This window comes from Nannizzia gypsea, genomic scaffold (genome assembly GCF_000150975.2).
Source record: "Nannizzia gypsea CBS 118893 supercont1.5 genomic scaffold, whole genome shotgun sequence".
Taxonomy (NCBI): Eukaryota; Fungi; Ascomycota; class Eurotiomycetes; order Onygenales; family Arthrodermataceae; genus Nannizzia; species Nannizzia gypsea.
Window position 1 is genome coordinate 1,698,128 of NW_003345197.1, and position 24,419 is coordinate 1,722,546.

At 48.1% G+C, this 24,419-nt stretch overlaps 12 protein-coding genes across 12 annotated transcripts; 4 read left to right on the forward strand and 8 right to left on the reverse strand.

Moving 5' to 3' along the window:
- Positions 1 to 21: 21 nt before the first annotated feature.
- On the reverse strand, positions 22 to 1,436 carry MGYG_06486 (formate dehydrogenase; the record flags this gene model as incomplete). Its single annotated transcript, XM_003171894.1, has 5 exons — positions 22 to 341; positions 422 to 966; positions 1,031 to 1,206; positions 1,271 to 1,297; positions 1,434 to 1,436. The coding sequence occupies 5 exons, from the start codon at positions 1,434 to 1,436 to the stop codon at positions 22 to 24; spliced, it is 1,071 nt and encodes a 356-aa protein (XP_003171942.1).
- A 1,039-nt stretch (positions 1,437 to 2,475) lies between these two features.
- On the reverse strand, positions 2,476 to 3,349 carry MGYG_06487 (hypothetical protein; the record flags this gene model as incomplete). The annotated part of the gene is made up of 2 exons (XM_003171895.1): positions 2,476 to 2,530; positions 2,778 to 3,349. The coding sequence occupies 2 exons, from the start codon at positions 3,347 to 3,349 to the stop codon at positions 2,476 to 2,478; spliced, it is 627 nt and encodes a 208-aa protein (XP_003171943.1).
- A 627-nt stretch (positions 3,350 to 3,976) lies between these two features.
- MGYG_06488 (hypothetical protein) lies at positions 3,977 to 4,460 on the reverse strand (the record flags this gene model as incomplete). The annotated part of the gene is made up of 2 exons (XM_003171896.1): positions 3,977 to 4,366; positions 4,434 to 4,460. 2 exons carry the CDS (start codon positions 4,458 to 4,460, stop codon positions 3,977 to 3,979), a joined length of 417 nt encoding a protein of 138 aa, XP_003171944.1.
- An 860-nt stretch (positions 4,461 to 5,320) lies between these two features.
- Positions 5,321 to 10,556, forward strand: MGYG_06489 (serine/threonine protein kinase; the record flags this gene model as incomplete). Its single annotated transcript, XM_003171897.1, has 3 exons — positions 5,321 to 6,357; positions 6,426 to 9,789; positions 9,849 to 10,556. 3 exons carry the CDS (start codon positions 5,321 to 5,323, stop codon positions 10,554 to 10,556), a joined length of 5,109 nt encoding a protein of 1,702 aa, XP_003171945.1.
- Positions 10,557 to 11,724: 1,168 nt separating this feature from the next.
- MGYG_06490 (hypothetical protein) lies at positions 11,725 to 12,385 on the forward strand (the record flags this gene model as incomplete). The annotated part of the gene is made up of 2 exons (XM_003171898.1): positions 11,725 to 11,769; positions 11,852 to 12,385. The coding sequence occupies 2 exons, from the start codon at positions 11,725 to 11,727 to the stop codon at positions 12,383 to 12,385; spliced, it is 579 nt and encodes a 192-aa protein (XP_003171946.1).
- Positions 12,386 to 14,122: 1,737 nt separating this feature from the next.
- Positions 14,123 to 14,642, reverse strand: MGYG_06491 (hypothetical protein; the record flags this gene model as incomplete). Its single annotated transcript, XM_003171899.1, has 2 exons — positions 14,123 to 14,302; positions 14,457 to 14,642. The coding sequence occupies 2 exons, from the start codon at positions 14,640 to 14,642 to the stop codon at positions 14,123 to 14,125; spliced, it is 366 nt and encodes a 121-aa protein (XP_003171947.1).
- Positions 14,643 to 14,904: 262 nt separating this feature from the next.
- On the reverse strand, positions 14,905 to 15,380 carry MGYG_06492 (hypothetical protein; the record flags this gene model as incomplete). The annotated part of the gene is made up of 2 exons (XM_003171900.1): positions 14,905 to 15,114; positions 15,291 to 15,380. The coding sequence occupies 2 exons, from the start codon at positions 15,378 to 15,380 to the stop codon at positions 14,905 to 14,907; spliced, it is 300 nt and encodes a 99-aa protein (XP_003171948.1).
- A 1,444-nt stretch (positions 15,381 to 16,824) lies between these two features.
- MGYG_06493 (tRNA modification GTPase mss1) lies at positions 16,825 to 18,824 on the reverse strand (the record flags this gene model as incomplete). The annotated part of the gene is made up of 2 exons (XM_003171901.1): positions 16,825 to 18,399; positions 18,468 to 18,824. The coding sequence occupies 2 exons, from the start codon at positions 18,822 to 18,824 to the stop codon at positions 16,825 to 16,827; spliced, it is 1,932 nt and encodes a 643-aa protein (XP_003171949.1).
- A 185-nt stretch (positions 18,825 to 19,009) lies between these two features.
- On the forward strand, positions 19,010 to 19,736 carry MGYG_06494 (DNA-directed RNA polymerase I and III subunit RPAC2; the record flags this gene model as incomplete). Its single annotated transcript, XM_003171902.1, has 4 exons — positions 19,010 to 19,189; positions 19,264 to 19,355; positions 19,450 to 19,526; positions 19,612 to 19,736. 4 exons carry the CDS (start codon positions 19,010 to 19,012, stop codon positions 19,734 to 19,736), a joined length of 474 nt encoding a protein of 157 aa, XP_003171950.1.
- Positions 19,737 to 20,012: 276 nt separating this feature from the next.
- Positions 20,013 to 20,818, reverse strand: MGYG_06495 (hypothetical protein; the record flags this gene model as incomplete). Its single annotated transcript, XM_003171903.1, has 4 exons — positions 20,013 to 20,174; positions 20,320 to 20,466; positions 20,636 to 20,697; positions 20,776 to 20,818. 4 exons carry the CDS (start codon positions 20,816 to 20,818, stop codon positions 20,013 to 20,015), a joined length of 414 nt encoding a protein of 137 aa, XP_003171951.1.
- Positions 20,819 to 21,279: 461 nt separating this feature from the next.
- MGYG_06496 (66S preribosome component LOC1) lies at positions 21,280 to 22,023 on the forward strand (the record flags this gene model as incomplete). The annotated part of the gene is made up of 3 exons (XM_003171904.1): positions 21,280 to 21,591; positions 21,671 to 21,820; positions 21,898 to 22,023. 3 exons carry the CDS (start codon positions 21,280 to 21,282, stop codon positions 22,021 to 22,023), a joined length of 588 nt encoding a protein of 195 aa, XP_003171952.1.
- Positions 22,024 to 22,258: 235 nt separating this feature from the next.
- Positions 22,259 to 24,060, reverse strand: MGYG_06497 (medium-chain fatty acid ethyl ester synthase/esterase 1; the record flags this gene model as incomplete). The annotated part of the gene is made up of 6 exons (XM_003171905.1): positions 22,259 to 22,444; positions 22,566 to 22,694; positions 22,756 to 22,879; positions 22,939 to 23,019; positions 23,084 to 23,244; positions 23,320 to 24,060. The coding sequence occupies 6 exons, from the start codon at positions 24,058 to 24,060 to the stop codon at positions 22,259 to 22,261; spliced, it is 1,422 nt and encodes a 473-aa protein (XP_003171953.1).
- Between the last annotated feature and the right edge of the window lie 359 nt (positions 24,061 to 24,419).

The following is a 24,419-nucleotide window of genomic DNA, read 5'->3' on the forward strand; positions in this document are numbered from 1 at the left end:
TACTTTCTTTCACCATATGCCTTAGTTGGCATAGTCGCCCTTATAGACAATTAGGTCTTCAGGCTTATAGTCATGTTTACCCGACAAGTATGATTCAAGGATAGCCTTCGTGCCTTCAGCATACCGAATCTGGGCATCGATAGTGGAGCCAGACATATGGGGCACCATGGCGTTACCACCGCCCCATGGACCCTGAACATATCGCAGCGGGTGATCCTTTGGAGCTGGCTGAGGGAACCAGACATCACCACCGTAACCACGGAGGTGACCTGACTTGACGGCCTCAGCAACATCTTCTTTGACGACGATAGCGCCACGGGCAGTGTTGATGAGCCAAGAACCTAGAAGGATATTAGCATCAAGGACAGCAAACCAAAAAAAAAGAAAAAAAAAAAAAAGTAAGAACTAGGTGATGGCTTACCTTTCTTCATCTTGGAGATCAGCTCCTTGTTGAAGAGGCCTCGTGTCTTCTCATGCAGTGGGCAATTGATGGTGACTACGTCACACTGTGCAAGCATCTCCTCAAGGTTCTCAACTCGACGGCAACCAATCTCCTTCTCAACCTCTGGCTTCAGTGGTTGGTAGTCGTAGTAGAGCAACTCCTTGCAGTCGAACGGCTTGAGACGACGCAAGACACGCTCTCCAATACGGCCGACAGCTACCGTGCCAACAACTTTGTCTTCGAGGTCGTAGGAGTTCTTAGCAACAGCAGCAACGTCCCATCCTCCGGTTGAGACCTGTTCGTATGCCGGCACGAAGTTACGGACGAGGACAAGGATGGTCATGACGACGTGTTCAGCTACAGATACCACATTGCAGCCAGTCACCTCTGCAACTGTGATGCCGCCGTTGGTCTTGTTGGCAGCATCCAGATCAACGTGGTCTGAGCCTACACCGGCCGTGATGGCAATCTTGAGATTCTTTGCTTTGGCAAGACGCTCCTTGGTGAGATAACCGGGATGGAAGCTGAAGGTTACTCGAATGTTAGCCTGAAGGTGCTACTTGAGTTTCTATTTGATAACGGACGTACGGTGTAGTGATAATGATTTCAGCGTCAACAAGCTCGCGCTCGAAAACGGAGTTCTCGCCCTCCTTGTCAGAGGTGGTGACCAAGGTATGGCCTTTGTCTTCAAGGTATTTCCTCAGGCCGAGCTCGTTCTCTGTCGTCCCGAGCAGGCCCGGCTGATCTTTGGCGTGCTGGCCACCCTTGAGAGGATTTAGCTATGCTCATCATGAATAGGGGAGGTTAATGGATCGGGAAGAGTCTTACATCGTACAGTACGAGAAGGACCTTAACCTATAAGTTGAAGCTGATCAGCACATGAACCGCAGTCAATGGCGGGAGAGGCACATCTGAAGAAGTATGTGGATGACCTTCTCTAGCATCTAGATAACTCCTCAAAAACGAATACTGGGTTGAGCAAGGAGCTTACCATTGTGTCTGAGTGGCTGCAAGATGTTTATAGTCTTGAATTGGCTGTTTGGCAGTGATTGTCTGACGGTTGATGTTAGCAAAAGTTCCAACCATGGGTGCCTGGTGCCGGGAAGATATATGACACCAAGTTTGCCATCGAGAGCTATCACTTAGTTACCTATGAACAAACAAACTTCTAAGGGTCTTTAACCGGGAACTGGGCAATGAATGGTAATGAGAAGAGAAGCAGGATTCCGACCATCTACGAGGCGGACGAAGCCAGCTTTATATGGACCTCTCCCTCCCATTGCTTCAACGGCCTCTTCCCCTCTACTACACACCTCTCGCTATCGTTCCTTCTCGCGCTCGAGTAACCACCCTGCGCTTTTGCGTGCGGGGTCTGCATGATCCCACCATCATGAACAGGCTGGGATGCGTACAACTATCTGCCTCTGCATGTAGAGCTATATACATGCATATTCCTTTCCGCCACTCCGGCCCTTGTCGATATATTTGCTTCTTCTTCTTCTCCTTCTTTCCTTCTTTCCTTGGTTCACTGCTTGTTGCTGCCTCTGAACTGTTTTCCTTTTGTAGATGTTTAGATAATAATTTGGAGATGGGAGTCTTACCCCTCATCTGCTCGCGTGAGACGAGGGGTGGTCTGATGACGTAATGAGGGGTAGATTCAGTCTTTCTCCAACTTTACCCCAATAAAAGTAAACAAACAAATGCTGACGTGATCAAGCCATGAGAGAGAGAAGGCTGAAAGGATACTCGATGGTGTTATTGATGCACCGTAGCTCTTGTTTCTTGTTCTACCATGTATATCGGGAGAAGACTACTTTTGGGGAGAATGGCTCGATGTGCCTGTTTCTGTCTATTTTTATCTCCAGGGGTCAAGGACAGGCTATGTCAGAGCTGTATCCACTTAGCGCCCGCGCGCCAGGGTCCGGTCACTTAAATAGCGGGTTACAACCATGATGATTTGCCCAAGGTAGGCCTTCAAATAACACCTGAATACCCCCCGTACAGCCTCATTCTTCTCTATTAATCTCTATCAATTACTGAGCATCCCAAATGGGGCTGGGTGGCAGATAGTCTCGAGATGTGGCGAGGCTACAAAGTGAGTATTGGCATTTTCAAAGTTCAATCAACTTCTCAGGTCTGGTATGTAAATTGCCCACCTAGTACTCGGTAAGAAAACAGGAACCGACGCCCATGCCCAGACTCGTGGAATATACGTCGAGCATGCTCGTCAACTACGGGGACTGGCATAGGCTCGGCTATGCTGGACCTGTTTTCGTTTTTCACCATTAATATCTATGGCAAGGGCAAACAGGCAGAAGCTTTGGCTTCAACTTACAATGCACAAACGGAGGACTCTTTGGCTGGGGACTGTGGGGAACGAGAGGGTAGCTGGCCGGAGGTGACGGTGGCGTGTCGACGCAGCAGAGTGTGGTGAGTGACCTTTATGATAGTCACGTCAATAACTCCTTCTAGAGACCCCTCTTGTTCAGCCGATTCGGAAGTGTAGGCGCTATCCGTAACGCCAAACAGGAACAAAACATTCCTAAATCCATGCTCGGTCATATAGGCGGCGCTGGGGACGGAGGCACACAACATGCCATCTTCATCCCGGTGGAAATCCGAGAATTTGATAGAGTAAAAATGGTCCACTATATCTCCGCTCCCAAGTTTCAGCGAAATGTGGATGCCATCTGCGCCTCCGAGCCGTGGCTCTTCTTCACTAATGCGTATGAAGATTTCAAATGGTTGCTCTTGAGCTCCGTAGATGTAGTGACTAGTAGTTTTGCAGTCGACAGCCCAGTCCACGGGAGAGCAGTTAGGTAGAGAGAGAATGTTTGGAAATTCCAGAAGAAGACGCTGAAAATTAGAAAGCTTTATAAACACTTCTATCCCGTTGATGATGGCCATGGCTGTAGGCTGTGCGGCAAAGGTCTAGCTGCAAAACGCAGTTTTCTAGGCTGGATGGCTCTCAGTGTCTTTTGGGCAGTTGCCAGTAGAGTGCTATCAGACTAGTAGCAGCTGCTTGCCAGGCTACTGTAGATAATAGAAAATTCCCGATAAGATTTAGAGCTGTATGCGAGCCTAGCAGGAGGCTGGAGGAGGAGTAGGTACAATGGTATCAGTCCTTCAGATGAATGTAGACTCGGGTTGGTATAGCATTTCGTGTGTTCTTGCCAGTGTTGTTGAGCTCCGATCAAAGAACCCGAAGCCAAAGGTTTCAGGCCTGGAAGCTAGCATTCTCGGAGGTATCGAGCATTTTGCAAGTAAAAAGTAGAAAAGCATTTAACCGGCAAGATGTATCGGAGGGCGTCAATAACAATATACAACCAATTTCAAAGGGTATAAAAAAACGGTCCAAACGGTATGTAATCTCTATAGTCAAAAAGGTAAAAGAGGAAAAGTAACAAGGCTCCAAAGCTCCAAGCTTGACGAAGATGCACATGTCCACACCGGAAAAACGAGACAGAGAAGGTAAAAAAAATAGAAAATAAAATAAAATAAGGCCTGCGACGAATGTGGTAGGAGTAGGCCGTGTCATATCCGCCTCGTGCCCGGGGTATCGTCCCCATCGCTGTCTGGTATGAAGCCATCCTCCAGCTCCCGAGCTAGCCGCGCCTCTCTCCGCTCCTGGTCAAGTGCCTCCCGCCTCGACTCGCTCAGCTCGTAGCCGTCTTCACCATCATCGTCGAACATGCTGTCCGAGTCCTGTTCGTGGGCCAGGTCTCTGTGCCTCCACGATGAAGGCAGGGTAATGTTCATGAGGGCGTCGAACGTCCGGTCTCTCAGCGAGGTCGTGTGCGCCGATATTGTGTGCAAGGGGAGATACTGGGAGTATCGCTGCCGGTGCTGCCGGATGAAAGGAGCAATAACAAAGGATATGGCCAGGTAGAGGACCAGAGATATCAGCGCCGGAATGAATAGTGTCTACGGTCAACCAAAGCTGAGTGTTAGCCTGATAGCTCGCTGGCGGACGGGGCGGGATGTAGCTGACCTTGATGACACTGGTAGCTCCTCCCATCGTAACGAGCAGGGCTACCGGCAGGTCATCTACACTCTCGTCACGCTCTAGTCTCTTTGCTTCTTCTTCTTCTTCTCCTGCTTCTGCTTGTTATTCTGCTGCTTCTTCTGCTTCTCTTCTTGTCTCTTGATGGCTTGCATGAGGCTTGCGCAGTACTTCGGCCACGTGACCCCCTAGCCGCTTCTGGATGCGCCTCTTTTTGTCGCTTCGTCACTTTTGCCGCTTCGTCGACTTTTCTTCCCCCTGAACGGCTTTCACGGCGCTTGGGAGAGACACAGACGCTGGATTCTTTGACTGCCAGACACCGCGCGATGGACTTGGAGCACCGGAGCCCGCACCACAGAGCATCCTGGAGCCCGCCGACCCTCGTTTCCTACGCCGCCCTGACCGTCGAGACAGCCGAGCCAGAGCTGCAATCTTAAAACACTCAGCTATTTTACGTCGCTACCCACATAAAAGAGGATGACCGGCCGCAGCTGGAGGAGGACACAGTGATCGCCTAGCCCGTCAGACCGTCTCTGCAGACTGCGAGTAAGAGACGGACAAAAAACCTGTCTTCTTCTTGCCCATGCGTTGCCCGAGCAGTGTCAGGTGCATAGCCCGGAAAAGTCACTCGAAGGATAACTACAAAATCACTACCTAGCTAGTTAACTAAATAACCGACCGATTTTCACCCCCTCCTCTCTCTCCTTTCTATCCCCCAACTCACCAACTCACTCACTCGTTTGCCCCTTTAAAGAAAAGCCCGCCAGCACGATCGATCGATCCCGCCGTTTGATCTTTTTCGCTTCCTTGACACCAGGCACTTGGGCAAGCCGGTAGGCTGGGGGCCAGCTTCATGGTTCGCCGGAAACGCCGTCATGACCTCAGATAAACCGTCAAAGTCGTTTTTCGGAAGAAAACTACACAAGGAACGCCAGCCTGATCTGCGCGCTGAGACGCCGGAGTCGTTTGGTGCGGCTAGCAGTGGATCGGGCTCGCGCTCATCGAGATATTCGAAGCGAGAGTCTGGCCTGTCCGTGGATTTGACTGGTGATACGGAATATCTATCTGGTGCGATAGGATCGGTCCCGTATGATAGCGTGCCTGTGCGAAAGGAGCCAACTCCTTCCAAAATGGGCAAGCCAAACGACTACCACCAGTACCCCCAGTTTCAGGGGTACCAGCCAGCCAACGGTGCGATGCATCTGTCCGGGCCGCGGCCCCCGCCAGGATCCTCAGGTACCACCGCCTCATACCACTCCCAGAGTGACAAGGGGGTAAAATACCAAGCATGGAACGGCCACAACACCACAGAATCTTCAAATCCTCGCACCTCCATGGATCAGAACAGCATCTACTCTGCGATCTCGTCCGCTCCTCGTGGTTCGACCCATACTATCAGTACGGACAATGCGTCTCGGTACAACTACCCCACACATCCCCAAGATCCTCGAAATCAACCGTCCAGCTCCTCCGGAAGTCGTCCTTCCACCTCCTCGCGATCCGACTGGCTTCCTCCCCAGCTACCCATTGTGTTCGGTACTTTGCCAATCTCAGCAGATGGAACAATACAGCGACCCAAAGATGACGCTGTCGTGGACCAGATGTTTTATGAACTCATGATAAAACGAGGATGGCAGAATCTACCTGAACAGGCTAAGAGACAGATGTTGGCTTACCCGACATCGAAAAAGTGGACTTTGGTTCATCAAGACCGGTTGACGCAATGGCAAGGAGAGCAAAAACGACGCCAACAAAATAGGCAAACTGGCTCGGGAGATGGAGGCAAAGGCCTACTTGGGCGAGCCGATGAAGAAGGCAGTCCCGAGTGGTACGTCAAAAAGGTCATGGATGACTCTATCACAGCAAAGGAGCTGGGGAGTTTGAGCGTGAGCTTGCGAACACAGCCTATAAGGTAAATCAAACCCAAACAAATAATCTTGAAAACATATCAGTTGTATGCTAACAAATATAATCAAATAGTTGGGTAAAATCCTTTGTTGAAGCTCAGGGGCAGATTGCTTTGACAAGCGTACTACTAAAGATAAACAGGAGAAAGGCTTCAGGTCCAGTTCCTGTCACAAATTCCGGAGGAGATAAGGATCTAGATCGGGAGTACGATATCGCAAAATGTTTGAAAGCCTTGATGAACAACAAATATGGTGCCGACGATGCTCTTGCCCATCAGCAGATTATCGTGGCTCTCTCAAGCTCCCTTATATCCCCAAGATTAACAACAAGAAAGCTGGTTAGCGAAATCTTGACCTTCCTCTGCGACTGGGCCCATGGCCAAGGACATCAGAAGGTCCTCCAAGCAATGGACCAGGTCAAAAACATGCAAGGCGAGACCGGCCGTTTTGATGCTTGGATGCGAGTGGTAGAAGTCAGCATTGACGGAAGAGGCAAAATGGGAAGTCTTGTCGGCGCGAGTGAAGAGTTCAGAAGCGGTGGTATAGGAATGGAGAACCTCCTCATGGAGTATGCTTTGGCAACCATGTTTTTGATCAACATGTTTGTAGATGCTTCGGAGGATGACCTGCAGCTCCGGTGTCATATCAGAGCACAGTTCACGGCTTGCGGTATCAAACGACTTCTGGCTAAGATGGAAGGATTCCAGTACGAGGCCATCGACAGACAAGTGGAACGGTACAAGGAGAATGAAGGGATCGATTACGAAGATCTGCTTCAAAGAGAGAGCAGTAGCATGAAGGATAGCATCGAAGGGGAGGTCAGTGATATGAACGACCCTGTCCAGATCACCAATGCTATCATTAGTAGGCTACGAGGAGACCGTTCCCAAGACTTCTTCATCTCCGCCATGCAGCACATGCTTCTGATCAGGGAGAACTCCGGCGAAGACAGCCATCGAATGTTTCAATTAGTTGACGCAATGCTCAGCTATGTTGCCATGGATAGGAGGCTTCCAGACATGGACCTAAAGCAGAGTCTCAATTTCACCGTCCAAAGTCTCCTTGACAAATTACATACCGACGCAGAAGCAAGGAGGGCGTTCGATGAGTCCCTAGAAGCTCGTCAGATCGCAGAGGCTGCAATTGCAGAGCGAGATGAGATGAAAGCTCAGATCGAACTGGGCGCTGATGGCTTAGTCAAGAAGCTTCAAAAGCAAATTGAGGAGCAAGAAGCGGTAATAAGTCTTCAAACCCGGCAAAACGAGTCCTTGAAAAGTGAATTGGCCGAAGTCCAGAGAATTCGAGGACAGGAGCTTCAGAGGAACGAACTTGAAACCCGAGAACTGTATCTCATGCTGCGAGACGCACAGGATGTTGCAGCATCGAAGTCTAAGATGGCTGGCAATGGAACCGATGTGGGCGCAATGGACCCTGCCCAGATGAACGGTATTCTTGATCGAGAGAAACTCATGAGCCGCCTTGAACGGCAACTCGATCGAGCAAAGACCCAGTTCAAATTGGAAGGAAAAGTTTGGCCTCAGAATGGCCCATCAGATAGGCTTCGGGAGTTGCGTGAACTGATGGAGGGTGACTTCTCTCACGATCCCGAAATTGATGAAGAAACTAAGCGCAACTTCACTCATAGCACCTTTGGTACCGTTTCGAGGAAGCGTAGCCAGGCTCTTAGGGCTAACTCTTCCAACGATAATGATAGCAGGGATGGAGAACTTGATGATCTAGACGAAGAGGGTGAGGAGGCCGTATTTGAGAAGGGCCGGTTGGTGGAGATCAGAAGACCAAAACTCGACCCTGAGCGTGCCACGGCGCTGCTAAATGAAATTGCTTCTAAGGCTGGAGAAAGAGAAAAGGAAGTAGAAAAAGAAAAGGAGAAGGAGAAGGAAGAGCAAGAGAAGGCTTCAGCATCTCCTGCTGAAGGTCCCGAGAATGAAGAAACAAAAGATGCCAAGTCTGATAACCTTGCTGGCTTCAACGGTCCTCCGCCGCCTCCGCCTCCTCCTCTCCCTGGCTTTGGAGGAGCACCACCACCACCCCCCCCTCCTATGCCTGGCTTTGCTGGTGGCCCTCCACCTCCTCCACCTCCTCCTATGCCCGGCTTTGGAAACGGCGCACCGCCACCTCCTCCGCCAATGCCAGGAGCTGGAATGCCGCCGCCACCACCACCCCCAATGCCTGGTGGTTGGAAGAAAACATATCTCCCGGCAGGACAAGTTTCGGCAGTACCTACGGTTGGCTTACCATTTATACGGCCCAAGAAGAAGCTCAAGGCACTTCACTGGGACAAAGTCGATACCCCTCAAGTAACCGTTTGGGCTGCTCACGCACCCACACATGAAGCCAAGGAACAGAAATACACTGACCTTGCTAAGAAGGGAGTTCTCGATGAAGTTGAAAGGCTGTTCATGGCCAAGGAAACGAAGGTAATTGGTCGTTCTGGGAAGAAGACTGATAAGAAACAAATCATCAGCAGTGAATTGGTCCGCAGATTTGAAATTGCATTCGCCAAATTTTCTCAAATCTCCGCAGACGAACTCGTTCGCAAGATCATTCATTGTGATGCCGAAATTTTAAACAATACCGTCGTCATGGAATTTTTACAGAAGGACGAGATATGCAATATCCCAGAAAATACGTCGAAGTTGATGGCTCCGTATAGCAAGGACTGGACCGGGCCCGGAGCAGCTACGAGCGAGAGAGAGCAGGATCCTTCAGAGCTTACTCGCCAAGATCAAATCTATTTGCAGACGGCCTTTGAGCTGAACCATTACTGGAAATCAAGGATGCGTGCGCTTAATTTGACTCTCTCTTTTGAGCAAGATTATGATTCATTATCATCCAGTCTACGAGAGATAGGACAAGTTTGCGAGTCGTTACGTGATTCCGTCTCCTTGATGAACGTGCTTGGGCTCATCCTTGATATTGGAAACTTCATGAATGACTCCAATAAGCAGGCAGTCGGTTTCAAACTTAGCTCCCTAGCTCGACTTGGGATGGTCAAAGATGACAAGAACGAGTCGACTTTTGCAGACCTTGTTGAGCGAATTGTTCGAAATCAGTACCCGGAGTGGGAAGGGTTCACTGACGACATTGATGGAGTAATTCAAGTCCAAAAGGCAAACGTCGATCAGCTCCAGCTTGATGCAAAGAAATATATTGACAACATCAAAAATGTGCAAATGAGTTTAGACTCTGGCAACTTGAGCGACCCTAAGAAGTTCCACCCTCAAGATAGAGTGAATTTGATTGTCCAAAGATGTATGAAAGATGCCCGAAGAAAAGCCGAGCAGTTGCAGCTCTACCTTGACGAAACGAGCCAGACGTATGATGACATTATGGTGTTTTACGGTGAAGACCATACGGATGAAAACTCAAGACGCGAATTCTTCTCCAAACTTGCGACATTCTTGCAGGAGTGGCGTGTAAGTTCTATTTACGCATTCTATTTACGCTGTGTTCATACTGACTTTTTTTTTTATAGAAATCCAAGGAGAAGAACATTAGCTGGGAAGAAAACAGACGGCGCACAGAAGCTTCGCTTGCTCGCAAACGGGCCAAACCAGGCCTTACAAACGGCGCTGATTCCGGCACACCAACTTCGCCTACATCAAACGGTGCAATGGACTCATTACTGGAGAAGCTACGTGCTGCTGCCCCACAAGCTCGAGACCAGCGTGATAGAAGGCGCCGTGCAAGATTGAAGGAGAGGCATCAAGTACGACTCGCTTCTGGACAACATGTACCTGGTATCACGGTGAACGATAGCCAAGAGGGTGAGAGCACGCCGACTGCGGAGCCAGCTGCAGCACCCAAGGATGATACCCCACAGAATTCGCAATCCAAGGGCGAGGACATCGCGGATCGAGCCGCCAGCATGCTCCAGGGACTTAGGAGCGACAATGACTCTGAGGGCAGTCGATCCCGGCGACGAGATAGTGCCGAAGAAGCCCGGAGAAGCAGGCGAATGCGACGACGCGCCCCAGCCTCATCTACCAATAAAGAATCCAACGATGGCTCATTACTTCTCTCAGCGCATCCTGAAACCGAAGGCGGAAGCAGACGAGATTCTTCAGGGAGCACTACATCCGCGATACTGGGAGAAATCTCCAACGAGCCTGAAATGTCACCACGGCCTTTACCAGCAACCCCTGGAGGCACAGATTCTAACCCGATCACGATATCCGACTAAACACCTTCTCTTTGAGATTTTGCACCTAGAGTTTCACTATCTTTTCCTATTATTAAACTTCTCCCCCTATTGAATTTAGCGCGCTCTATTCCCCTATATTATCTATTATCAGACCCTTAATATGCATTCTTTGCTGAAGCGTCGCCGTCATCTTCATAATCCCCCATCTCAACGTCCATTTCACTATATACACTATTTCACTCATGCTAGAGCTCTTTTCCTTCGTCGCCCTTTCCCCTCCCTTTCTTTTTGACTATGATTGATCCAATGTATGAGATTTTCTTTGTAGTCATCCTTGCGTTTTTTACCCTCATGCATTTGGTACGTACCCGTGTTACAGGATTTCATGTCTGGCTAATTTCCTTTCGTTGGTCTTGGGCCGGATCTCCTTTTATGCTACAGCCTCGCCTCATCCCTCTTCTCTTCTTCACCAGCCGATATCACCCCTTTCTAGTTTTCTCGCTGAGCCGTGTTAGATAAAGTTATCGATCTGTTGAACCTTTCGCAGACTTCTAATACTATCGCCAGATTTTTTTCATGTTACTTTTTGTTGTCTCTGTTTGAGCTTTTCTCCAGGACTTCGTGGCCCCCCTATTTCATCGGGAGATACTTACCTACTGCACTCATCGCGCAGTTGTATCGTGGAGAGAATGGCCTTAAGTTGGAGGAGGACGATAGAATCACTTGCGACCGCCAGCCCTGTCGCGCGATCTTGCAAAGGACAATATATATAGGACGGATCCTCACCTATAAGATATCCACCCCCATATCCCCCCTTTTATGGTAATGGGTTGACAAACCGGAGTCCTAAGGTCGCAACCTTGATTTGTGAGCACGATGCGTCCAAATATCCTGGCCGTACTATGGCTGTTCATTCCCATACCCTGTCTCAGCGCCGAAAACATAACCAGACTGCCTATCCATATGTCTTGGATTTATGCAGTTAGTCATATGTTGGATAGTCGTCAATAATGAGCACATAGAAGTCCGGAGTATCTATGTAGCCCGAGATCCGACTAAGCCCCTAACTGGCTGCATACAAAGACGCCGGGTTTTGGCTGTTGTCTCTAGGTCTAAACAATACACCAACTTCAGTGTCTCCTTCGCTCCATAACCCATTTTCCAGCTCTCTGCATACGCCCTCATCATCTGTTCATTTCTATCACCTATGTCGTATGTCGCCACTTTCTGTACTGCCAATTTACCTGCAAATGTAAGGAAGTCAGAATCCTGGCTATTAATACCAGCTAATCCCTCTACTCTAGGTGATTAATAAAATACTCGATGATACCCAGCTGGCTGAGAGTGCAGTTCCAACCCTAAGCATCATACGTACACCCGACCAAAAAGAATTCGAGGAATGGACTCCTTGGCCTGTTCATGAATTTACAACAGGCTTTTTGGGCATGAGTGAGCTTGATATTATCCGCTTTCACCAACAACTTTATCAAGCACGAGCGTACGGCGCAACGGGTATCGCGCCAGGCTGGGTAGCCGTATTGGATGAAGATTCTGCTCGCCAATCTACAGTGGTACTATATCGTTTGGAGAAAACAACAGACTACTGGTTCGACGAGGGTAAAGATCTAAGAGTCGGAAATTTCAAAGAGTATGATGATGGCTATTTCTTTTGGAAATGGCGGATGCCAGCTTCGCATATTTATACAGCTGTCTCCTTTGTCGACCACGTTCGGGAGGAGGCTTTGGAAATTTACTGTCACCCGGAACTCACAGGCCCTGATGGAATTTTTGACGTTGCTAAGTTCGACAAAGTCCTGGATCAAGAAGTCGAACTACCAACATGGCGAAAGGGTATGGCTTCATTGTAAATAATAAAACTTGGAAAAGAGAAAAGAAGGAGAATGATAGATTACAATATCATGTAAACTCAATGATCCTGAAGATTCATATAGCGGTGCGCCCGCCGACGGCCAACTAATAGGTAAGTAAGGATGAGGAGGGGATGAGGCGAGCTTTATAATTGCGAGCCTCTCGCCCTAATCCAGAGTGGGAAGATCGGAGTCTCCAGATAGCTGGCTAGGTAACTTTGGAATTAAATATATTCCACGACATACCATTGAGCTAGGTCTCTAATATGGCTAAATAAGTAAATATCGAGTGGAACAAACATCCATCGAACGCCGTGCCTCAAAAACATTTCCAGATGATATCCCGTGACGCATGCATATTCACTTATTTGCAGGAAAATTCCACATAAACATTAAAACAACTAGAATTGACAATGGGTATTTGAGAGTGTCCTGCGGGTATGGAGTAGAATTTTCAAGAGCCGTTCAAGCATGCTCGGAGCCATTGCTTTCACTGCTTGTGCTAGGGCTAGGTGGTACCTCGCTAACTCAGGGTGATTAAAGCGACCTGCCTCCCACTCTAATCCGGGCCTAGTATCAATAGAGGGACTTTGGCAAAATCTTTATCTCCCGTTAACTAATTATAAGGGGTCGCTAGTCATGTGGCTGGTGATCGTTCGGGGACCGGAGATGGACACCACGATTGACACCTGAGTCACTGTCTATCCCAAGCACAGCTAAGACAGGCTCCCTGCTCATCAGGTTTATGCCTTGAGAAACACAGCTGAGCAGGGTTACATTCTGGCGCAAGGCAGGGGATAACTTCCCTGCCAGGTATGCTTTACATGCATAAACGTAACCATAACCAGCTCAGCCCTATCAGTTACAGGTCCCATCGTACGCTTCAGCCCTAAATCGACACTCAGGGGGCTGTCCTCCAGCCATCAAGTCGCCACACAAGGCTCAAGACTGGATCAATTATTGGTCATAATCATTAATCCCAGGTAAGTTCATGAATGCGCTGGAACACTCGTGGCCTGTCCTCAAACTCACTGACCCACGCTCCACCTCGTGGCATGGCCAGGGTCAGAGGGATGGGACGAAGGACTGGGGGAGGGAAACTCCGTAGTGGATGGAAGAGAGATCGATGTCCGCTTTTCTCTCGGTGGTTGTCTGCTGCGGCCTGGAGTCTGCATGCAAGGGCTCTCTAGTCGGTAATCGTGTGTTTCGAAATATATTATCAATATCGACGGGTTCATATCTGAATGGATGGTCATGCTCAGACCCTGCAAGTCATCCCGTCTCTGAATATCTGCCCTCTTTGGCCAGGCGCCATGCGTTTCTATGGATCAATGTATGAACGCAGGGACAATCACTTGCCGATTCAGCCTCCTTCCTTTGACGTTTTGTTGTTCACTGTAACGTGGCTCGCTTCTGTGTCTGTCTGCATAGGACAGGAGGCTAAATATAGGAGCTGTACGGACTTTTTACCGAGACGGTATACTGACTCTCTGATAATATCAATAATCAATCGTCGGTTAGTTATCGCCGTAGACACCGTTAATGTCTGCAGGCCTGCAATGTAACTGCAAAGGTATATCAAGTTAATGTTTTCGGTCTTAGTTAGGTAAGAACAGTCGGAAAAAGGAGGCTATGCGCAGCCCATACGCAGCGGCTGACAGCTTGGTCCCTTGCATTCTCACCCTCTTCTTCCGCCACCCTCTAACTAGCGCTGCAAGCGTGATTGAAGACAGCAAGTTAGTCAACGGGTGCAGGATTCCTATCCCTCCCGTCCGTCCTTGCAGGAACAAAGGAGCGGTTCCCTTTCGAGACAAAAAGGAATGAGGGATCTTCCGGCAGGATGTTTCCAGTGTAACGGTCTCTGAACCCAATCTTCCTCTGCTCTCGTTTCTTTTTCTTAGCCTTTTTTTCATTCGTCTTTATTTTTAGGGCCTCGTGCATGGTCAATCGCGGTGGCCGTAATCTCGGGTCAGCAGATCTTGCAGCGGCCAGGAGGTTCCGGCGAAGACAAACGTACATACGCTATACGGAGTATTATATCTGCATAACTTATATATCGAGTACTCCGTACTTCGATGTACGTATACGCTCCGAGCCACGACATCAATGAAAGGAATCCGGCATAATTCGCGATCTCTGTGTCACCCAAAACGGCGAGACGCCTGTCCGCGTTTGATCCGTGTGACGGCTCAGGCTGTGAAGAGGGAAGATATTCGGAGAAAGGGCCGAATGAAGTAACCAGCCCTGGGTCGTCCATGTTCCAATGATGCGTCTCTTTTGTATAGCCATCTTGGGGGGCCGGTCGTTGTAAGAGGGCCAAAAATATAGAGATTGCGTGCAACCATCGTAGACGGTAATCATAACGCCTTGTACTCCGTGTCCAGCAAGCCTCCTTCTTTCACTTTATCCAGTGATTTGATTTGGTGGACCCTTTCCCATCCTCAAAATACGATTACTGTTCTTCTTCATGCTGCTGCTGCCGCTGCCGCCGTTGTGTTATGTTGTGTGTTGATACTTGCCTATGCCGGTGATTGCTTGCAGGGGATGAGAAATCTAAATTTATCTCTTTCTCCGTAAATAGTAAATGGTTTTCCCAAGCCGCAGGCGGTCTCTTGCGATATTCTGATCACTCTGCCAATGTTCAGACATTCCGTCTGGACCGTCTCACGCCGGATGTCATCATGGGCAATATCAGGATCACCACCACGAGCTACCACGATAGCCGGTTCCTTTCCGGCACAGCCGCCGTAAGAAAAGCCTCCTACACAGTAGTCAAGTTAATCGGTTGGTGGGCTATCTTTTCCTCCGGCCCAGCAGTGAGTCAGTCGGTGCCCGTCAAGGCTGGTCAAGGCTGCTGAATGGCCAGGATCGAGTACGAGGTTGACGTGATGCTCGCTCATCCTACCCCGGCAAGGCCTGCGAGGCCTGCATGGCCTGGCAGGGGTCCAGCCCGCCGTCTCCACCGATCTCTTCCAGGCCTGAAGGGGGCCGCCATCTCCTGCTGCGCTGGAAACGCAAAAAGAGGAGCCCACGTTACGCTGAGCAGCTGGCCTTTACCTAGCTATGGGGCTCGAAGGAAGACTGGGTCCCTTGTTCACCCTCGTTAGCAAAAGCGTTAACTCGTTACCAGCTCGGAAGAGAAGGGCAAAGACGAAACAGAACGAATAAGAGACGAGAAGAGAGGATTTGCTTCCCTTTAACTTGCTTTTTTGCAGGTCTAAGCCTTGCTGCCCTTGCTTACACCTTACACTGACGGTTCTCTGCCTCAGCTAGCTATCCACTGGCCTCCGGCTTCTGCCTGGCGTCGTTCTCGTCTCATCCTTTGGCCCTTTCACACGGCGACCGTTGACTAGCTGGTTTAGTGAGCATGGGAATCCCCCGAACTATGCAGAAGGTTGCAAAAAAAAAAGAAAGAAACCGAAGAAGAAGCGCAGAGAAGATGATTCATAATGCTTCCGAAACTGCAAAAATAGAGAAGAGAGACAGAGAGGCTGATGGATGCTGGCGGAACCCTGAGTGACAGCGTCTATCAAACACACAACGACACAAAGAGAAGAGGTTGAAGATATATAAGACGCCTCTCTTTTCGCCCTTCTTTCTTTCTGCCTTTTTTTTATTTCATTCTAATTTCTATCTCCATTGTCTATTCAGCATCAGGCAGCATCTATTCGAATTCTTCCTGTTATCATACATATAGAATCTTTATAATAATATCTTTCCAGCATAACTTCACGGCGTTTCATAACCTAGTGGCTGCATTTCTCCTTTGAAACAGACCTCAAGTGAACCGTGTCTTTGCTTTCAGGACAACGAGCTACGCCCAAGACCTCGAGGATATAAATAACCGACCCCCTTCATACAACTGTCTGGTCTCTGGGTTCTCTCCTGATATCCACATCTCGACTGAGCAAAGCATAAGAACAGCCTATCAGTCCGTACAAATTCTCACCACACGGCAAACCCGAGTCCTCGAACCGGAACCATTCCACCAAAGATTCCACCAACTTCAGACTTTAGCACTCTAGCAACGATGGGTCGAGGTGGTTACAACAGCCCAAGCCGGCAACTAGTCAACCAGCAGGGCAGAGGCGGCTATAACAGCCCCCATGACGGAGACGGCGACGATGAATCCTAAAATGGGGGGTTTCTCCCGAGAAAAGAATCCCCTATTTTTCTTGATTGATTGATGCCGGCCATTAATCTAGCGATTTTGATGCACCTGGGGCTTCTTCTTCTTCTTCTTTCTTCGCTCTTTGGGTTTCTTTCTTTTCACGGATTCAGCGGGCGTGCAAGGGCGAAAAATTCGCCTGGGAGGATGGTTGGGCCTTTGAGCTCATTTACCAACACAGAATCTGCATCCGGGACTTGCATTAGTATCATGGACAACAACTCTTTTTTAATTTTGCATTACACGGGACGACTGCCACAACGACGGGAACTTACTTTTCAAAGACAACTCCCAACACACTCTCGACATCACCTCCTTCACCACGGCCTGTGATCTTTGCGAGGGATTCAGCTGCAAACCGCAGGTGTTCGGCTGCTGTCACGATTTCGATGTCTTTCTCCACTTGTTTTATTACCGTGCTGTTTTCAGTTTTATCGATGGCATTATCGGGCGTTATGGAGCTATCATGAGCTTGGGATAGAAAATCGTTCAGGTGCTGGGCACATATCTGTAGATTAGAGCTTTGTCGATGCGTTACCCCTAATGAATCTTCCCAATAAGATTTATCATATTGCTGGCCCGTTGTATTTCCATCCGAGTGTAGACCTGCAGGCGTAGATATCTCTTCAAACGTACGTATCAGGGCCCCAAGTAGTGATTGGATGCCACCGGGGTCCTGGCCAGTGGGGTTTTGAGCCCTTTGACAGGATATCGGTAGTATCAGATCTGGGTCCAGGCCGTTAAAGATCGCAGACACCTGAGCCTTATAGTTGGACACGATATGGTCCCCTGGCTCCACGCAGAGCATATCCGTCTTGTTGATTGCCACTAGGACCTTTTTGTCAAGCTTGAGACAGCCATTGACAGCACTCACAACTTCCGGCTCTAAACTCAATCCTTGTTCTCTTGGTCCTTCAACCGAGAGAACAACGACCACCACATCAGATTCAAGGGCCCGAGCTTTGGCACGACGAATCCCTTCTTCTTCAACCTTGCCGATTGCCGTCGGAACCACATTGCCCTGACCGGTAGGATGGTTTTGCGATAACTTGGACCGTAGCCCTGCCATATCGCCAAATTTACACAGCCAACCCCCAAGGTCTACACCGACATCGACAATATCTCTCGTAGTTCCTTCTTCGCTGCTTACAATAGCAGCTTCCCGTCCAACAATCTGATTCAGTAATGAGCTTTTCCCAGCATTTGGTGCTCCCAGGAGCGCAACCTTGATGCCATTCCTTAGGAGCTCGCCCTTTGACGCATTCTTAATGTGTAGATTTATCTGACGCAGTAGATTGTGGACTTGAACAGTAACAGAGGATATAAAATCCTCCACAGATTCGTCGAAATGTTGGTCTTCGGAAAAATCTATTAGAGCTTCCAGCTCTCCCCGAGCATACAAAAGCTGCTTTCTCCACTGCTCATACCGCGTGGACAAAGTATCATTTGTACCTCTAATGGCAAGTCGGCGCTGTTGTTCTGTATCCGCAGCTAATGTGTTGCCTAGAGCTTCAATCTGAGGTAAGTCCAGACGGTCGTTAAGAAATGCTCTGCGGGTAAACTCCCCCGGTTCGGCATAACGAATAGACGCCAACGGAACACCTCCAGAGCTTGCACATTTTGGAATCGCACTAAGGATAGATTTAATCACCGCTGGGCTTCCATGGACGTGCAATTCGAGAACATCCTCTCCTGTCACCGTGTTGGGTGCTGGGAAATGGAAGACAAGTGCGCCTGAGTCTAGAATATTGTTGGTCGATACTGGTTTGCCGGGTTCATATAGAGTACGAAGAGCTGCAAAACGAGGTTTTGGAAGGTTTCGGTTAGGGCAGAGAGCTTTATATATCTAAAACTCCGCCGCAGTTAGATTTCACCCAGTATGACGAAGGCATGTCTGACAGAACGTCTACATACTGAAATGCAATCTGGCCCTGAAACTCTAATAATAGCTATAGCAGCTCTACCAGAGGCAGTGGATAGTGCATATATGGTTGTTGGTTTCTCATCTTGAAAAAAAGATGCCCATCTCGTCTGAGGGCTAACTTGGACGGGCGGTTTGACGGGATACTGAATGAATGATTGAGTTCGGCCTGAGCGATTCCACAGCTGAGGACGGCTCCAGACGGTATAAATGGGCTGCACTCTGCAGTGGCCCCGACTTGATATCCTCCACATACAAGTAAAAGTTGGAAAAAGCTGGTATTGATAGCTGTTGGTGAAGTTGGCGACCTTTCTATTGCGCGGTCTATTTTGAGCCGGGCCCAGAGCCATGTCACGTGACGATTAACTAGCGTCCATGCGGCTCTTGGGGTGAGATATCAAAAAAAAAAAAAAGATACCAAGATAGCTGATTTAATTCACCGAAGAGGCACTGGCACTACCAAAGGCATATTGTTTAAACTTTTTAATGGAGATATCTATATACGGCATATATAAAACTATTTTATAAGCCCAAGATGCCCAGCACAATCCCCGAAGACGAATCAATGGTTGATGCGCAGCCACTCGAAGACCAAGAAGTTGATGCAGAGCAGCAACAAGATGTTGAGTACTACGAAGAAGAAGAGGAGGAGGAGGAGGAGGAGGAGGATCAAGTGGAAGAAATTCTTGCCAATGATCACCAAAGAATAACCATTGTAAGCTTTGTTTAGCCTTCATATTCGGACGCCTTTACCTGTTCTACATTATTAACCATGTTCATTTTACATAGCTTCCCGGTGCCGTCGAGACAGCCGCCTCATTCCAGTTCGAAGCTGAGGATCATACTCTTGGAAATGCGCTACGATACATGATCATGAAAAAGTGAGATAGGAACCGCCCAGCCGTTGTGATATTTGCTGCTGCGGGGATGCAACAACCATAAAAGCCTGGAGTGCCTGCTAAATATTTGCGATAGCCCTGACGTGGAATTTTGCGGATACACAATGCCTCATCCTTCCGAAGCTAAATTGAATTTAAGAATCCAGACTTATGGTAAGTCCCCGCGTTTTTCCAGATTTAGCTATGACTTTAGACACATTGAGCCAGCTACGTAGCTAACGCTGTTCCATCTTTCTAGACTCGACTGATGTATTTACAGCTCTGGAGAAAGGGCTTGACGACTTGATGGATCTGTGTGATGTCGTTACGGAAAAGTTTGTCATATCAAGGGAAAATTTTGAAGCTAGCAAGATGCAGCATTGATGCGGGATATAAAAGTGACAGTTGCATTACAATGGCATGCTCCTGTCATTTAATGCTAGTTTGGGCGCAACGGTTATTTGCACTGTATTAGAGGGTTTATTCAATTGTTTTTTGTTCTTTGGGAGTGTCCATATTCTAGTTAAGAAGGTCCAGATAACGAAGGTATAAGAAATATAAGGGCAGAGCTAGAATATATACACATTTCACTGCCTTCATCGCAACTCCCGCCCCACAATGTTACAAGTTGAGAAGCTTAATTTCGTCCCTATAGTATTATTAGTTAGATGCAATACTGTGAATAAGACGGCAAGAGTACATGGCATGCCATACCTCCATGAAACCAGACATGAAGTTCTTGGGTAGCTTTGCCGATGGATCTTCCTCAGCTCTGAAATATTTCATCAATTGGGACAACTGTTTCCAGTAATTCATTGTTTCCTATCAAGCAGTCCGGATTAGCATCTTAAGCGGGCGAAGTTCGAAAGCCAAAACCGGTGAATGTATCAGGACATATAATTCGACGAGCATAGCAAGCCGAAAACTCGGAATTACATCAGTAAAACTAGTAGGGATGTATTAGTACCTGGAACTCGCTGTGGCTTTGGAATAGTAGGACATCGACGACGGGCAGCTGGTTGACATATCGGTGTCGCTCAAATTCTTGTCTGATCTTGGTTCGGATAGCGGAGACCGGAAGTTGAAGGGAGTACATAGTTTGAATCTCAGGAGACTGGATAAGCCACGAATGGATACCATTAGCATTTGTTCAGCCTCTTAGGTATAAGTTATCAATCGTTCATTGAGAGGGTGGAATTGCAGCATGCGCATCAAATATGTTGCGGGAACTCCAGCGAGTAGATATATGGCAGCCATAATAACGACGATAAAAGGGGACATACCGCGCGAAGCCATGCCCGGTATGATCTTAGCACTCTTCTCTGTGCATCTTGCCAATTGACGGCTACAAGTTCCCAGACAACCGTTAGTGAAAGCGCACGAAGCGAGGGACTGGCCGCTGCCAGCAGGGAGTAAAACTTACAAGACCGCGTTCGCTGGGCCAAGTAGGTTGGATTCAAGACCATTGTGGGCTGCGGCTACGAAGTATCATGCAATACACACAGCTATGCGGTCGAAACGAGAGTCGGCTTGAGGTTGGTGTTGTTTCTTGTTCGTTCAACTCTCGATCGCCGACGAACTTGGCGTGGTGGATGACTAAGCACATGCGTCTCTAGTAGCAGATGGTAAATGGGTTTCTACACAGTTGATGCACCCATAAATATCGCAGCCAGCGGCCTTTATTGCTCTAGGTACTTAGCTATGTTCACGGATATCTCCACCCTATTTGTTTCCTTTTAATCTGCTGTCAAACTGCTCGGGCGTCGCTTTTTTTCGTTCACTGCTCAAACTCAAGTCTTGGCATCAGTCGAACTCTAATCGTGGGTCCGATTTCTATATTTTTTTTATTCTGATATCAAAAAGAAAGTCCGGAAGAACAGGCGCATGCGCAATCTGGACACAACCACATCCTAACGAAACTGTCATAATGGCGCCAACAAAGCCGGCTGGCTCATCGAAGGGGCCAAAGGGCAAATCCTCGAAAACAAAGCCTGCTTCCGGCGGGAAGTCCTCCACAAACCGAGTATCAAAACCAAAGTCTGGCGCAAAATCGGGCGCAAAGCCCAAACCAACTGAGGTCAAGGCGAAGTCACGATCAGCTCCAGAAATGTTGAAGAAAAAGAAGAAGCGAGTGTATACTGAGAAAGAACTGAATCTGCCCACATTGAATAAGATCACGCCTGTTGGTGTGCAAAAACCACGAGGCAAGAAGAAGGGCAAGGTATTTGTCGATGATCAGGTATGTTTTGTCATCCTAATCATATTACGACCTTTTCCACTTATTTCGGAGGAAATGCGTATACTTACTGTGATTTTAGGAGAGCATGATGACTATCCTCGCCATGGTGAACGCAGAAAAAGAAGGGCAGATAGAATCCAGGATGATAAAGGCTCGGCATATGGAGGAAATACGCGAGGCGAGGAGGGCTGAGGCGGAAGCCAGGAAGGATAAGAAGAATGCAAAACTAGTAAGTGGATTGCTGTCCAGTAACGCACATGCTACTTGCATATGTTTTACATCATTTCACATCTAATAATTTCACAGGAGGAGACCAAAGATTCTCTTCGAAAGTCTCGCCGATCCAAGGAGAATAAGGGTAGCAAGCATGAAGAACAGAACGAGCCAAAAGTCAAGACGGGAGGGAAATCCAAAAGAGTTGCTTTTGCGTAAATGAGCTTCTAAGCTTATAAAAAGGGAATTCTCGCTACAATACATGTAAACCCAGAGACGCGGAGTTATCGCCAACTTATGTCCAAGATGCGATATGTACAACTCAAGAGACAAGGGAGAGCCGTTACAATTGTGGGAGAAACTTCTAATCTGTTCACGGACTTTCGTCACTGTGGCCTCCGATTCCCTACAGTGGGGCGGACACGGGGTTGATACCATAATACAAAGCATGCGGCTATTCTTCGCCGTCGGGAATTGGCATATGCAATTTCCGCCTCATGGGCTTGAAGTCCGGATGGGGACCATCGACCCTTTCAGAAGATGTTGCAGGAGTCAGTTTGCTCTCTGGCTCCTCTTCCACGACAGTCAGTGGAGCATCAAGGTCAATTTCAGATGCCATTTTATTGAGGAAATTGACAACCTATACCCAGTGGGTTAGAAATTATGTCTCTATTTGTGTTATGCGTGCGTGGGGAACTTGGTAAAAGAGGAAGTCCGAGTGGATAATAGCATCTATTTGAATAAAATTCTTTGAAACTTACAGGCTTGGTAAACCATCTTCCTCCCCCGTACTCGAACCAGCTTAGATGGCCTCCCCAAGAGGTTGTACACATTACTGCGTACGGAGTCTTGGTCATCTCAAGATATGGCAATGCTTCTTTTGAGGATATCTACGCTATATATTAGCATCTGACATCCCGGTATTGAGAAGGTGTGGACTTGACTCCTTACAGCGTCATCTTCTGCCTGAATAGCAAAAAGGGGTATCTTTACTGCGAACAGTGAATCAATCGAGGAAGCATCACGATAATAAGCGGTTTCTGTTGGATAACCCCAAACAGGTGCTTGTAATTCTCTAAGAGACAGGTTAACATAAACCCTGTTTTAAGCTCCGTACCTGACGGACAAACTTACCTGTCGAACTCGTGAAGATAGGTAGTTTTTCGAACTCTTTCAACATCGACTCGAGGATGCTCTCGTAACTTGTCGACATGTCTTTATAAGTTGAGCGTTAGAAATATAGTCTCTTTCTCATTTTGCCCTAGGGATATTTGCGTACTGTTCAAATAGTCTCTTCATACTTGACCCCATGGTCCTGGAGTAAACCTGCGATCCCACCCAGGTCCTTTGCAAGGCCAAAGAACTAACTTCAAGATTCCAGGGATTAGAGCAAACAACTGCCGCCTTTAGTTGGCAATCTTCGCCCTCCTCTCCAACATACTTACCGTAAATATACGTCAGTAGCCCGTATTAACAGTCATAGGTCTCAAAGAGTTGGAAAGTGAAATAGCTTACATTTGTTAGTATATTTGCGCCTAGTGAGAATCCAATCCCAAATAAAGGTCGGGAAGGAAAATTCTTTCGAATCCAGCGTACAGTTTGCCGGACATCCCAAGTTGCGCGCGCATTGTACAATATCGAACTCGTAACCTTCGAGTTTGCACATCCTCGGAAATTCACAACACATACTTCCCAGCCTTGTTTATGGAGCGGGTCGACTATATTTCGTAGGTATGGCTCGTGCGATCCACCAGACAAGCCATGTAAAACGACAAGCATGGGCTTCTTATCATCGGAAGGGAGAGCAGAGAATTCTTCTTCGGTAAAGAAGCTCGTACGGGGAGACGGATGAGTTGAGTCCGGTGGAGTGGAAGATTCGAATGTGCCATTATCTGACTGTATAGCAGTTCCATTGCTGCTCGTCTTGCTGTTGTTGTAAGGCTCAACAACAAAATCCACTTCGAAGCTCCCGCGATAGTCCGGGCTATCTCCCTCAAACCGCCATCGCTTGTAATAAACCGGGATATCGTCTGTTCTCATAAGGGTCCATGCCGTCTGTAAATGCCCATTAAATAAGAAAGGATTTAGCTGGCAGTCAGCGGGAGTAGCGGATTTGCAGAGGTCGGCAAGGGAGATGTATTTCGACTCGTCCACTCCAGGGTTTGCTTTTTGTGGTTTCCGTTTCAAAATAACCGATTTCCCTGAATGATGGAAAGATACCCTCCCATTAGGGAGAAGCCAGGAGAAAACTCCCATCGAGATTTTGCGTAGGTACGATATTTTTGCTTTCAAATATTTGCATAGACGGACGTTGTTATCCACAGACGTTGTTATCTAACTAACCAGGTAATGGTCTGTTGCTGTCCAAACGGTGGGGAGGGGTATATATGAAGAGCTTTGTCAAGTTCCTTTGGTGAGCCACGCTAAAACGAAAAAGGTCAATGGATTATCAAGAGGCGAAACCGGCTTGTATCACCGCAACTAAAACTCCGAAGAACAGAATCAGGAGAGGGAAAAGTTGTTTAAGACCCTTGCAGTACATGAGTTATATAAGACCGGGAATCTGCGAGCTTATCTTATCAAACAAAGCTTCCATCTTTTTCTTCAACCGAGGC